General features: G+C 42.8%; 1 protein-coding gene across 1 annotated transcript; it reads right to left on the bottom strand.

Moving 5' to 3' along the window:
- Positions 1 to 4958: 4958 nt before the first annotated feature.
- On the bottom strand, positions 4959 to 13555 carry LOC309342895 (alpha-1-antitrypsin-like). Its single transcript, XM_081863852.1, has 5 exons — positions 13399 to 13555; positions 9128 to 9831; positions 7871 to 8141; positions 6404 to 6551; positions 4959 to 5216 (listed from the first exon to the last, which is right to left on the bottom strand). Exons 2-5 carry the CDS (start codon positions 9822 to 9824, stop codon positions 5025 to 5027), a joined length of 1308 nt encoding a protein of 435 aa, XP_081719978.1. The 5' UTR covers positions 9825 to 9831; positions 13399 to 13555; the 3' UTR covers positions 4959 to 5024.
- Between the last annotated feature and the right edge of the window lie 321 nt (positions 13556 to 13876).

The following is a 13876-nucleotide window of genomic DNA, read 5'->3' as shown; positions in this document are numbered from 1 at the left end:
CTTAAACAAAGGAAGGACGTGAGAGATGCCTATCAGAAGTTAGAGCTGGTCTAGCCCACTTGCCTAACTCAGTTTCCCCATCTCTCTGACCTTTATGAGATTGCAACAGTTTGGACAGTTTTCCTTTGCGGAAGGACTCCAGCTCAATGGTAGAGCATCTGCTTTGAGCACAGAAGGTTATTGAAGACCTTCTTTTTAATCAGCAGAAAAGACACGGGAGACAATACTGAGAAGTCAGAGCCAGCAGGATGAACTTGCCTGTTTCCCCACCTCTCCAGCTTTTACATGGTTGCCTCAAGTTATTTATTATCTAAATAATGGCTTCTATTGTTTGATTTTCTGATTAACAAACCAAAACAAAGGGGTTGTTTTGGGAGTGTTTCGCACCATCTGCCTTGCAAATATGTTAATGTACAATAGCTCCTTGCGTAACAAAGCAAATTGGGGAGGTTCAAGGTTGTCATTCATGTTAATAAGTCAGCTCACATGGTATAAATTGGCTCTTCAGCTACCAGCTGATCCAAATGCTCATGCTAAATTAACCTTGTGAGATAATCCAGATCGGAAGACCAGGATACAGTCTTTTTGGAAGAAATGGGTGGAATGTGGCATATATGCATTAGATCAGTTGATAAGCTCAGATGGATACTTTTAATCACTTCCTGTTCTGCAGCTAAGGTATCAATTAACCATGAATGAAAAATGACAATATTTTCAATTACAATATCTGTTGGTGTATTTTTATGGCCTATCTGCTTTGAGTGCTTCAGCATTTCCTATACTGCTGGAGAGAATTACTGGATTTTTACAGAAAATTCAACCTATAACCACTGTTTATAAATACTGAATGCATAGTTAGAGAAATTTGGAACAGGGAATTAGAGAATAGTATACAGCATAAACAATAGAAAAGTGCTTTAGAAGGTGTACAGAATATTTCCCTGAACATGAAGTTGATTATGCAAAAATTAATATTTAGAGTATATGGGCCAGTGTGGTGTAGTGGTTAAGAGCGGTAGTCTCATAATCTGGTGAACTGGGTTTGCGTCTCCGCTCCTCCACATGCAGCTGCTGGGTGACCTTGGGCCAGTCACACTTCTCTGAAGTCTCTCAGTCACACTTCTCTGAAGTCTCTCAGCCCCACTCACCTCACAGAGTGTTTGTTGTGGAGGAAAAAACAAAATAAAAAAAAATCCTTCCAGTAGCACCTTAAAGACCAACTGAGTTAGTTCTAGGTATGAGCTTTCGTGTGCATGCACACTTCTTGTTGTGGAGGAGGAAGGGAAAGGAGAATGTCAGCTGCTTTGAGACTCCTGAAGGGGAGTGAAAGGCGGGATATCAAATCCAAACTCTTCTTCTTCTTCTTTGTACAGGAATGCACTGTCTAATATAGACATATATCTATGAGGTTTGGCAGACCGCTCTTCTTCCCAGACTGAGAGAGAAAATGGTGAAAAGTAGGTTATTTATTGGGACAGAGTGACTTTTGCAGCTGTTGTTAAAGCTGCAAAACAACAAAGCACAGGACACAGCAATGGAGAAAATTCTGGAACAACAATAGGAAATCAGCTCTGCCCAAGGCCTGCTGCATAACAGCAACAATTGGGGGAAAGAAAGACATAACATCTTATAAGGACAGGAAGAAACACCACGGATAGAATAATTGCAACACACAGGAATTACAAGGATATAGTTTGAGTTCCTTACTTGTAGCTTTATAAATCACTGAATATGCCAACATGAATAGAAGTTATTAATATTGCAGTTGTTGTGTAAGGGATTGTTATTATGACTGGAATGTAATAGAAATTAATAAGATTTTGGAATGCAGAAATAAAACAAATAATCAATTCATCCAATCTAGCATGCAGGGGGACACTTTATCTAAATTACAGTGGTGCCCTGCAAGACGAATGCCTCACAAGACGAAAAACCCGCTAGATGAAAGGGTGCTTCGCAAGACGAATTTCCCTATGGGCTTGCTTCGCAAGACGAAAATGTCTTGCGAGTTTTTCCGACTTTTTTCCCCTTCCCCCCCCTTTTTCTAAACCGCTAAGCCGCTTATCCGCTAAGCCGCTAAGCCGCTAAAAGCCGCTAAGCCGCTAATAGCGCTAAGCCGCTAAGCCGCTAATGGGCTTGCTTCGCAAGACAAAAAAACCGCTAGACGAAGAGACTCGCGGAACGGATTCTTTTCGTCTTGCGAGGCACCACTGTATATAATTCGGTATTTGAACTATTGGTATTAATAATTATTGTAACTTAACCTTTAAGGTCAAAAATAAAAGTATTTCAAGGGGCAGGTCTGTCCAAGGTGCTTTCAACAGGCCATCCTATGCAGTATTGATGACCTGAGATATGGGACTGCTTGCATTTTCCCATCCTAAATGGTTGTGTGTATGGAGGATGGGGAGGAGGCCACAGACACTCATTCAAGTGGAAGAAAATTTGTTTCTAAACAGAGAAGATTAAAATAAGCAACATGACCACCTAATGATAATATGCTATAGCAGTTAGCTGGGAGCCAATCAGAGCATTTTTGTTCGTTTGCAAAGTAAGATTTTTATTTTAACGTACCAAATTATGTACGGTACCTAATATTATGATGTAGCTAGTATTAGGGGGGTTATTGGGTTGTTTTTGTTTTTATTTTGAGCATTTATTTTGTGTATCATATTGTGATCTCATCTTGAAAACCACCCTGAGACCTGTGGATACAGGGCGGTATACAAATGTATTTTATTCATTCATTCACTCTGGTTCACACATATGTTTTCATCTATCCCATATATGCATGCATAAACAACAGTATGACTAATATTCACTATTATAAATACAAATGAATGATACATCACTGTCACCATCATCATTTGTGTACTGTCCTTCATCCCTAAATCACAAGGTGGTTTACAGGAGAAAAATACAAAATGAGAACACAACATACATAATAAAATAATATTTTTTTTGTTGAGAGACACCCAGAGTGGCTGGAGCAACTCAGTCAAATGGGTGGCGTATAAATATCTTGCCTGGCACCTACAGATATGTAATGAAGGCACCAGGTGAGCCTCCCTGGGGAGAGCATTCCACAAATAAGGAACCACTTCAGAAAAGACCTGTTCTCATGTTGCCGCCCTCCAGACCTGTTGTGGAGGACATCCACATGAAAGGACTTCAGAGGATTATTGCAGGGTCTGTTAATCTGGTGACAAGTAGTCCTTAAAGTATTGTGGCCCTGAGATGCTGCAATCCTGAGCCTACATGCAGTTGTTGTACACACATGCACACTTATTGTACATGTGCATTATTTGCAACCAGTTCTCCTGCACAGGGCGCTGGGAGCCAAGCAGGCACCTACCCACCTTATTCCCAAAGCCTAGTAAGTGCTGGGCTTTGGGAAGGAGGTGTGAAGGCTCTGTCAGGGTCCTAGGTTCCTTCTGCCTCCTTCCCAAAGCTTAGCCAGCACTTGCACAGTTTGGAGAAGGAGGTGGGACTCTAGGACTCTGCCAGAGCCTTGCACCTCCTTACCAGTACTGCAAGGGGGTGGGGCATTGCATCAAATTTTGGCCCTTGTCAACTCATAATTCATAAGAAGAATCTGCTGGATGAGGCCAATGGTTCATCTAGTCCAGATTGGGCAGGGGCTTTAGGACTCTTCCCTTGCTTTCCTGATTGGAGAACAGTGTTGGATATTCTCTCTGTGTGAGAATCATTTGTTCCAGAAACAAGAGAATAAGTTTCAAGAAGAAGCAGAAGGCTGAGACTGTTTTGTCTAAAATAATAATAATAATAATAATAATACATTATTTATACCCCGCCCATCTGCCTGGGCTTCTCCAGCCACTCTGGGTGGCTTCCAACAAAATATTAAAATGCCATAATGCATCAAATACTAAAAGCTTCCCTAAACAGGGCTGCCTTCAGATGTCTTCTAAAAGTCTGGTGGTAGTTGTTCTCTTTGACATCTGGTGGAAGGGCGTTCCACAGGGTGGGCACCACTACCGAGAAGGCTCTCTGTCTGGTTCCCTGTAACTTGGCTTCTCGCATGGAGGGAACTGCCAGAAGGCCCTCGGCTCTGAACGATGTGGGTGGAGACTCTCCTTCAGATATACTGGGCCGAGGCCGTTTAGTGCTTTAAAGGTCAGCACCAATACTTTGAATTGTTCTTGGAAACATACTGGGAGCCAAGGTAGCAAGGATGTTTTCTGTGGGAACTGTTCTTTGGACATGCGCAGTGTGACAGGAAGTACTGATAACGGTTCTGTGTAACTTGTAACTTGTTGTGAGTCTCTTGCTTGCACCTTGTGGTGGACTCTTGTTGGACTCTAAGCATGCTTTGACCATGGCAGTGGTGAATGTCTCTACACATATGCTACCAATATGCTTTTATGCCTGTCAAGTAAACCTCTACACTTGACTGAATCTTTGTGGCGTCCATGAGTGTTTACTGCCTACTGGTGTACCTTCAACCCCAAAGATGCTTCCAAGGAAGGAGCTGTGTTGAGATGTAACTCTGCCGAGTATGGATACTGGCACACACACACATCCATCTAAATCATCCATCAGAGGTTGATGGATTAATCCAACAAACAGAAAGGTGTATGCATGTAAAAACTAGCCTGCTGTGCAAAGATAATATTTGCATTCATTGCTGAATCTTTGCCTCTGGCCCTGCCCATCACAAGCACTTGCCCTGTCCCAGGATGCCCAGAAGGGAACGCTGACCTTGATTTGAAAAATGTTCCCCTCCCCTGCACTAGGGATTCATCTATTTGGGCAGCCAATATATATATAAATAGGGTGATAGAATGGGTCTGAAGCTTCCACATCACAAGGTACTGTTCCCAAATTTTCAGGTAATGCTGATTTGTTGACACCAGTTGGCCTTTTGCCCTTCCTTTCCTCCCCAAGTAAACCAGTAGTGCAGCTGAACTGGAGATACAATAAACAAGTCAATTCAGTGCTGATCAAACCAATTAGTTTATTGAGTACATGCTGATTAACAGTCTGGTGATCTTGGTCTACAGCTACTTCTCTGTAGGATTGAAGATCTTCGCCATGAAGAGGATACTGTTAGTAGGTTCATCAACAATCATGGTTATAAAAGGCTCATTGAACTTAACGATAGTAGGCATAGACATTGGCACCATGTCCATAGAAGAGGCTGCTGCTGCTTCTGTTCCTCTCTCATCTATCATCATCATAGCCTTATGAAGGGCCTGTGCAAAGGAAAGATTGGGGGGGGGGGGAGAATGTCATACTGCCAATGGATGGATAAAATGCAAATGCGTTTTGTTGGACTAGGGGTGGCTCACAGTTTTTTGAGATTGAGGGAAGCGTTCTCATATGCCCAAACTTCCAAGAGGCAGAAGCCCCACACTCTCAAACACACACCCTCATATGAGCACACACAGAAGACACACACAAACACCATTTTTCCTGATGATGAGGGAGGAGGTGATTTGCATCACCATCGGGGTGTTCACACCAGCAATGAGTCTACTTCTTTTCTTTCTTCTTCTTTGCCACTGCCTCCAAAATTGGTGGGGGTTTGGGAGGGGGAAAGAATCAACTTGAGTGGCACCAGGGTTGTCTTTGTTATTTATTACATTTGTTAGCTGCTTTAGACCAAAGAAAACAAATGCTCCTGACACAGGGTTGGATCCTGAGTTTGCAAAAGGGTTCTGTTTCCAAAAAGGCCAGTTTTCACAAGTTTCCTTGTCTCCATGCAAGTCCCTTCCAATTTCCTGTGAAAATTCACCAGCATTTTAGTACTTCTCCCCAGGGAAGTTACGTTATTAAAATGTGACATCAGAGGGCACCCAGGAACTGGCAATAGGAAAAGTGTGTTTTGTTGGACAAAACAAGGTAATGAACATTTTTAATCTACCAGTATGCCATGTGACATTTTAGAACGATATATCTAATATTGTTCTAATAACGTTAAAAAGGTCAGTGCAGATCCAGCCGAAGACTGTGTCCCTATACAGACTTAGCAGAGATCAAGCCCACAGTGGGCTAAGTATGTATAAGATTGCCCTGCCAGGTACACATATAAATTCCTTGGTATCCAAGGAACTGGAATTTACTGTGCAAGGTAGCTGGAACTTTGTCCATTATCTACATCCCATAGTTGTCTTAAAGTGGTGGAACAGATCATTCTATTTTTTTCCAGAATCTCTAGAAACTTTGAGTTCTTTGAGAGGCCCCAAGTTCTTTGTCCTGGGGCTAACTAACAGAAAATGTTTACCACCCTCACCAAATGACAACACCTGGATCTTTTGAAGGACACCATGATGCTGAAACACGTTAGCCTGGTGATATGCAGATGCAGAAATTCAAGCCTTCACAGCTTCTACCATATTCATTCTCTTTCCTACACACACACACAAAAGCCCCAACTTACTCCCGAGAGCCTGTGCTGAGGCTGCCCTGTAATTCCAGACAGGTCTGCTCTGTCAGTGAATACATCAACCACACCCATGGTGTACATTATGTCTTTCAGGTTAAGCTCTCCACTCGCCAAGCATCTTGGAAGATACACATCTACAGAGCTATTCAAGAATAAAACAAGGGAGAAAGACAAAGAATAATTTATTAATCATATGAGAAGATACCATGCATATTAGGCTGTGTATATTATACAGCAGAATGAAGTGGTAAAATGGGCTTAGATGGATGGCTATCTCTCTCTCTCTATAATGTACCACTACATGTAAAAATCCTTGCAAAGAGAGATCCAGGCTAAGGACTGAGCTAGAAATTTTTCCCTGCCAGGCTAGCTTTCTATTTTCAAGGAGGGAGAATTGCATGGGGGAGTGTTCAAAAGTGGTACCCTCACCTGTATTCCAAAGTGAAACCATCCATGTTACTTCCTTATTCTCATGTGCAAACCCAGGCTGCATTCACATGGCAGTTTATTCCATTTCCCCAACATTTCCCTGCCTGTTAATTTCTGTGTTTGATTTCAGCTTTCATGCAATGTAAAAAAACCACTTTCAGAAATCTGGCTGAAGTTTAAGGCTCATTCTGCATTGTTTGGAAATGTTTGTCTTCTGGAAGCATGTAACCTGAATATGAGTGCGATATCTGCACTATATTCTGCTATTTTCCCAAAAGACAGCTTCCTAATCTCCATGTGTAGAGGCAGGCTACCTGAACACCAAATGCCAGGGACAAACTATAAGGAAGGGCTGCTTAACAAAGAGTGTGCACCAGCAACAAAGGTACAACTTGGACCCTGATCTGTACTTTATCACAAAGGCCATCTCAGTCTGAAGTGCTCCAAAGGCTGCTTGGTTTTGCTTTATGTCCAACGCTGGGGGAGGGGGAGGAATGGGACCACAAGTTCTCCATCTTTGCCATCAGCTTTCTTAGACAACAGCTATTTCATCAGATACAGTATGTCATATTGAGTGTCCAACATCTTGAGTCCCAAAACACTGGAAGAAGCACATCTTCCAGGCTGTGTACCTGCACAAAATCATGTGACCTGTGTGAGATCACATAACCCAAAAGATACTTTTCCAGGGCAAGATCTGCCATGCTCTCATACAATAAAACAGGATGTCCCAGTTTTTCTGGGACACTTGTGGGGTGTTGTATGTCCACCCCCTGCATGCATTTGCTGAAGTAAAACAAGGAAGTAAAACTTGTAGACCTCCAGAAGTTGCTCAGCTACAACTCCCTTCATCCTTAGCCATTGGCCAGGATGGCTGGGACTGATGGGAACTAGAGTCCAGCAACATTCAGAGGGCCTCAGGTTCCCCACTGCTGAAGTAAGGCCTTTCCTTCAAAAGCTCACCCCACAATTGTTCTTATATCTCTGAATCTGAGCTGTCTGACACCAGAGTCAAAAGTTGAAAGCTGTTACCTCCGTGTGAGTATTCTCTTCCAAGTCCGCAAAGCTCCACACGACAAGCTGTTAGCCACCCTCTCCATCTGCCCCTTGTCGGGTAGGATAAAATAGGAAGCGGCATGTCCTTCGTAAGGCAGCTTCAAAACGGTGCACAGTCGCTCGTTGTCATAGCCGGTTTCAAACATGCCCATCTGAAACATCATTGGCACTTTCACAACCGTGTAAGGATCCACGTAGAAGTTCTGCTCTGTCGTGTACTTTGGGTCAAAGGGCTTCTTCCATTTGGCTTACGGAAAAGAAGAAAGAGATATTATTTTTTTTAAAAGTGGCATAGATACTTGTTACTCATTAGGACAATTCTACTCTTGCATAGACCTGTTTGCATGCAAGAAGCTGCAGGTACTTTAGGACACTCAACATTTCTTGACCTTGGCTAGATCTTTAGTCCACGGGATTTTGTCTTCTATCTCTTTACCTTTCATTTCTCCAAGTTGTATCCAGTGTTAGTCTTACTCAGAGTAGAGTTCCTGAAAATAATAGACATGACTAGTTTGGTTCATTAATTTCAATGGGGCTAAGGATAATGGAATTGGCTTGTATGTGGTTGTATGTGGTTGAATACAACTTCAGTATTTGGCTAATAATTCATATATGGAAACATATTTAATTATTTGTTCCACTTTTTCATCTAAATCAGAGGTTGCTGTATTTCCCACCTTCTGTCATTGTGCCTAATTTAAATACTTTTACTAAGTGCTCTTTAAATACTTTTACTAACTTCAGTGAACACAATAAGGAATCCCAGGCATTTTACTGGCCTTGGAAGTGCAGGGCATAAGAAAGACAGAAAGACAGACAGAACAAGAGAAAGAAAGAAAGAAAGAAAGAAAGAAAGAAAGAAAGAAAGGGAGGGAGGGAGGGAGGGAGGGAGGGAGGGAGGGAGGGAGGGAGGGAGGAAGGAAGGAAGGAAGGAAGGAAGGAAGGAAGGAAGGAAGGAAGGGGTTAGGACATTGAATTAGGTTCTGAACTGAATTGAGGCTGCCTTGCACAGTCGTAATTACTGAGGTCACCTAATAACAGATCCATTGCATAGAATCACTATGAAGCAGGAATTGGTTGCCTGACCAAAATTCTCTTCCTCACAAACAAAAGCAAACATCAGTACACAGGATGAAGTTCTACTTTGGAACTACGTGGGAAGTGACAAGAATCTATGATTAGCCATAAGGTGAGGAAAGGAGATCACAGGGCAGGCCCATTAGCTTGTTTTACCTTTCATGTAAATATAGCTAACCAGTAGTATTTCAGTAATTGGGTCGACTCCATCGACGAGCTTAGAAATCTTCCCATGGGTTTTCATTTTGACATATTGATTGATGTGCTCCTCAGTTACTGCTGTGTCCTTAAAATTTTCCATATAGATCTCTCCTCCATAAATGTTCCTGAGCTCCCTTAGGAACTGAGGTTGTGGATGCAACTCGTTTTGCACAAACAGACAATTCCCCATTTCCATTTGGAGGCCTGAACCTCCATTGCTTAATGAGTAGATGAGGTTGTGGAAGCCTTCATGTATCATCCTCTCCTGAATCTCTGATGGCTTGAAGTCAAGTCCTCTAAGGATCTGGTCTAAGGTGTTGGCCCTAGCGCCCAAAGCCAGCATCGCAAAAGCTGTGGAGATACACATGGGAGAGAAGACAATGTTCTTCTTGAATGGACTGCCCCGGTTGCCTCCATTGGAAGAAACCTGCCTGAAGAACTTGAATGCAAAGTCTGAATTGCTGTTGACCAGGACCTGGTTTGGAGTCTGTGTTCTTCCTCCATTGGGTTGGTTTTGGCGGTTCATATCTTGGGGGTTGCTATCATAGTTGTCACACCTGTTCATGTAACTGCTGGGATTCACAGAATTTGGTAGGTTAAGATTGTTAGCCAGGATCCCAGCAATTAAAAAGAAGAGGAGGGAAATCGCCATTTTCCCCCTTTAAAAAAAAGGGGGGAGGGAGAAATAAAAAAAACACATTAGTTAAATTAACTCATTATTTTCAGCTGCCCCCCCCCAAAAAAACTAGTGTGCTATTTGCACCATTGGCTGTAAACCATGGTTACCCTGGATCATGCAGGGGCAGAGGTAGTAGCGTCCTTTTGGTGGCACTGCCCTTGTTGTTAGAAGAGGAGGAGGAGGAGGAGGAGTTCAGATTTGATATCCCGCTTTATCACTACCCGAAGGAGTCTCAAAGCGACTAACCTTCTCCTTTCCCTTCCTTCCCCACAACAAACACTCTGTGAGGTGAGTGGGGCTGAGAGACTTCAGAGAAGTGTGACTGGAACAAGGTCACCCAGCAGCTGCATGTGGAGGAGCGGAGACACGAACCCCGTTCACCAGATTACGAGTCCACCGCTCTTAACCACTACACCACACTGGTTAGGATAGAGATGAAGGAAGGAGGTGGCAAGGTTAGGGGTACTTCCCCTGAGCTGCCCCAATTTCACCGCTGCCACCTCATCCCACCTCAATGAATGCAGCACCCCCACCTTCATTATAATTCAGCAGATGGAATATTGGGTTCCATTATAGAAGACTTGCAGGCTCTTCCCTGTTGAACTTTGAAGTCCACTTACAGGAACATTAGAGCATGAGAAGAGCCTGCTGGATCACTCCAGTGACCCATCTAGTCCAGCATCCTGTTCTCACAGTGGCCAACCAGATGCCTGTGGGGAATCCTCAAGCAGGACCCAAGCACAAGAGCCTTCTCCCCGCCCCTGCAGTTTTCAGCCAACCAAATTCTACTATGGTCTATTATTATTGCAATATTTTTTACATAGCATTGTGCGTGCATAGTTTGTTGCAGCTTCCAGCTCCTTTGCATTCCCCTTCCCCCTTATACTTAATAAAAAATACTGGATAACATCAACCCTGATATGATTTTATGAATACCTACATTGTGAAGGAGCTCATGTACACACCAGCAAGCAATGGCATTAAGATTTATCCTTTGTTTTCATTTTGTTATTTTGCAGTGTATTATCAACGTTCATGTGCCCAGCTATAAACGAGAGGGGCCGGGGTTGGGGAGACAGGTGTAAATTAACTGAAGGAACTGAAAGCTGCAGCAAGCAGCCCTTCCCCCCCTTTTTAGAATTAAGTTTAGAAAATTTTCTAGTTAAAACTGAATCCAGGATGAGTGACACGCAGGGAGAAATAACCCTGGGACAATAAAACAAAGGAATGGAATTGGAGTGGGATTGGATATTCCCCCTGTTTCAAACATTTATTTAATACAGTGGTACCTCGGGTTACATACGCTTCAGGTTACAGGTGCTTCAGGTTACATTCTCTGCTAACCCAGAAATAGTACCTCGGGTTAAGAACTTTGCTTCAGGATGAGAACAGAAATCGTGCGGCAGCAGCAGGAGGCCCCATTAGCTAAAGTGGTGTTTCAGGTTAAGAACAGTTTCAGGTTAAGAACGGACCTCCAGAACGAATTAAGTACTTAACCCAAGATACCACTGTACATTATTAAATAATATATAATTAAGAATCAGGCTCTTGTTCCATGTTACAGATAAAAGTAGAAGAGCCCAATGGTACAGCATTTGTTTGGCATGCAGAAGGTTCCAGATTCTACCCCTGGTATCTCCAGGTACTGCTGGAAATATCTACAGTCTGAAGCCAATACTCAGCTACATGAGTAAGTCATCTGACTATGTTCACAGAAGCTGTTACCTCTACTTTCCTTGCTAAGGCAGGAGTAGAATTGTTGACCATAATGCTATACCAGCTTCAACCAGTGGATGCCACTACAGTATGTCTAAGCATAAACTATCTCAGTGAGTTCTTGTAAGACTCAAATGAGATAAGCTTGTATTGGCCATGCTGAGCCACTGGAAAGGATTGTGACAGGAGACCAGTGGACCATATATGTATGGTCAACTTGGGGGAGGAGGGTGAAGATCCTAGAATCATACAGCAGGAAGGGACCCCCGAGGTCCAACTCCTTGCAATGCAGGAATCTCAGCTAAAGCATCCGTGAAGTTGTCCTGTCTGTACAAGGATTTCTGTTGAAGGGCTCTCACTGGAAAACATTCCCACATATGGAATAAAGTGTGCCTTATTCTGCAGTCTCCCCAGTACAAAGATATTTTGACAAGCTCACTGCTTAATGGCTCATACAGTTAAACTCTCAATCAAACTTCAGAAGTGTTAATTGCTTCTATGCAGCCACCCAAGACAGTTTGGTGTAGTAGTTAGGGTACCAGACTAGGGGGGGCGAAGCCCAAGTTTAAATCTCACTGGGTGATCTTTGAGCAGTTGCTGTTTCTAGTCTAGCCTACCTCATATGGTGACTGTGAAGAAAAAATGGGTTGGTTCAGAGGGGGAAATCTTGAACTCTCTGGATGAAAGGGAGAATTTACAAAAAATGGACAAAAAATCCCACTAATTTCAGTACCCAGTCCTGCATCAATACAGCTGTGCACTTCCATCACTGAGCTTTGTTGAAAATGGCTCCTCCATGTGAACCAGGAAGTGACCTCTCCAGACAACGGAATGACTCTTCTTTTCTTGTCTCTGTGGCTACGATCTCCTGGGTTACACGGGCGCTGTTAGGCAGTTGAATGCACATGCGCACTCCATCCGTTTCCCTCCCTTCCATGGCCCTGGGAGCTGGCAACCCACGGTACGCACTGATATTACCTTCCATGTGACTCAGGTGCTGGAGAAACGTAATTACTCTCCTACCCTGCTTCTGGGTTTCTCATTTGTATCTGGTTGGCTATTGCAAGAAGCAGGACTTTGGACTAGAAGAAGAAGAAGAGTTTGGATTTCATAGCCCGCTTTATCACTACCCGAAGGAGTCTCAAAGAGGCTAACAATCTCCTTTCCCTTCCTCCCCAACAACAAACACTCTGAGGTGAGTGAGGCTGAGAGACTTCACAGAAGTGTGACTAGCCCAAGGTCACCCAGCAGCTACATGTGGAAAAGCGGGGACGTGAACCCGGTTCACCAGATTACGAGACTACCACTCTTAACCACTAACACCACAATGGAACTAGACATGTTTCAGGCTGCAATCCTAACCCCATTTACTTTTGAGTAATCCTATCTAATTCAGTAGGCTTTACTTCTGAGTAAACATAGATTGGCAGCCTTTGTCTGATCCAAAGGGTTATTCTGGTGTTCTTTGTGCCTTTAATAGCACCCTCCACACAGCCCCAGGTGCTGGCCACCCACGCTACACCACTGGGTTTGATCATTCTTTTTTATTTCAACGTATCAACGTACCAATTTCATTCTTCATCTCTCCACTTTCCTTTTTATTTTCTTATTATTTCTTGGTAACTTACCTTGCACAATACTTCCAATAAAAATTTATGATAGGATCTTCCTCGCATAAGGATATTCTTCCACACTAGCTTATAAGAACTTTATGAAATTCACCAGCAAGCCTGCATTTCAATTAAGTAGGTTCATGAATTTCAGATATCCAACACCGTGGCTAATAATATATTTATCACAAATCCCAATTTACTAAGAGAATTTTACTTACAGTTCAATCAATATTGTCCTGCCAGTCTCTCTGTGTCTTCACCACCGCTCCTTCTTCTTTGATCCCTTTGGGTGCTGGAGAAAGCAAAGCATCCTTTGACACTGGCAAACTAGTTTATCTGACTCATAGGCACAAAGGGAACTAGTTTTACTAGATGCCGAATTGACATGTGACTTTATAATGATACAGGACTGTCTGTCTCCTTGATATTTGGGAACTGGTTTTCATCAAACTGAATCCCTTTGTGAATGCATAAATAAATAATCAATCCACACCTCAATTGTCATGATCTTCCAACTCATTATAAACAAAAGGAACAATTTTGAAAATGGCAATTAAGCCCAAGCAGTGTGGATTAATTTGGCAATGACAAGCACTATCTAGAAGGCAACAGCTCCATATATCTAATTATATCCCTGTGCACTTGATATTCTTTGAAATGGGAATAATGTTCTTCAAAGTTGGTGAAAAAAATATA

Source organism: Podarcis erhardii, assembly GCF_964252035.2.
Source record: "Podarcis erhardii genome assembly, chromosome: 1".
In the NCBI taxonomy this organism is placed as follows: Eukaryota; Metazoa; Chordata; class Lepidosauria; order Squamata; family Lacertidae; genus Podarcis; species Podarcis erhardii.
Note: the sequence above shows the minus strand (reverse complement) of the source record. Positions and strands in the feature narration are given on the sequence as shown.

What these genes read in the sequence shown, in the direction of transcription:
- LOC309342895 (XM_081863852.1), bottom strand. Translation starts at nt 9,824, where the DNA reads ATGGCGATTTCCCTCCTCTTCTTTTTAATTGCTGGGATCCTGGCTAAC. An exon ending in AAGAGAATACTCACACGGAG is followed by an intron (nt 6,552 to 7,870) that starts GTAACAGCTTTC and finishes ATTCTTGAATAG; the next exon opens with CTCTGTAGATGTGTATCTTC. An exon ending in CTCAGCACAGGCTCTCGGGA is followed by an intron (nt 5,217 to 6,403) that starts GTAAGTTGGGGC and finishes TCCTTTGCACAG; the next exon opens with GCCCTTCATAAGGCTATGAT.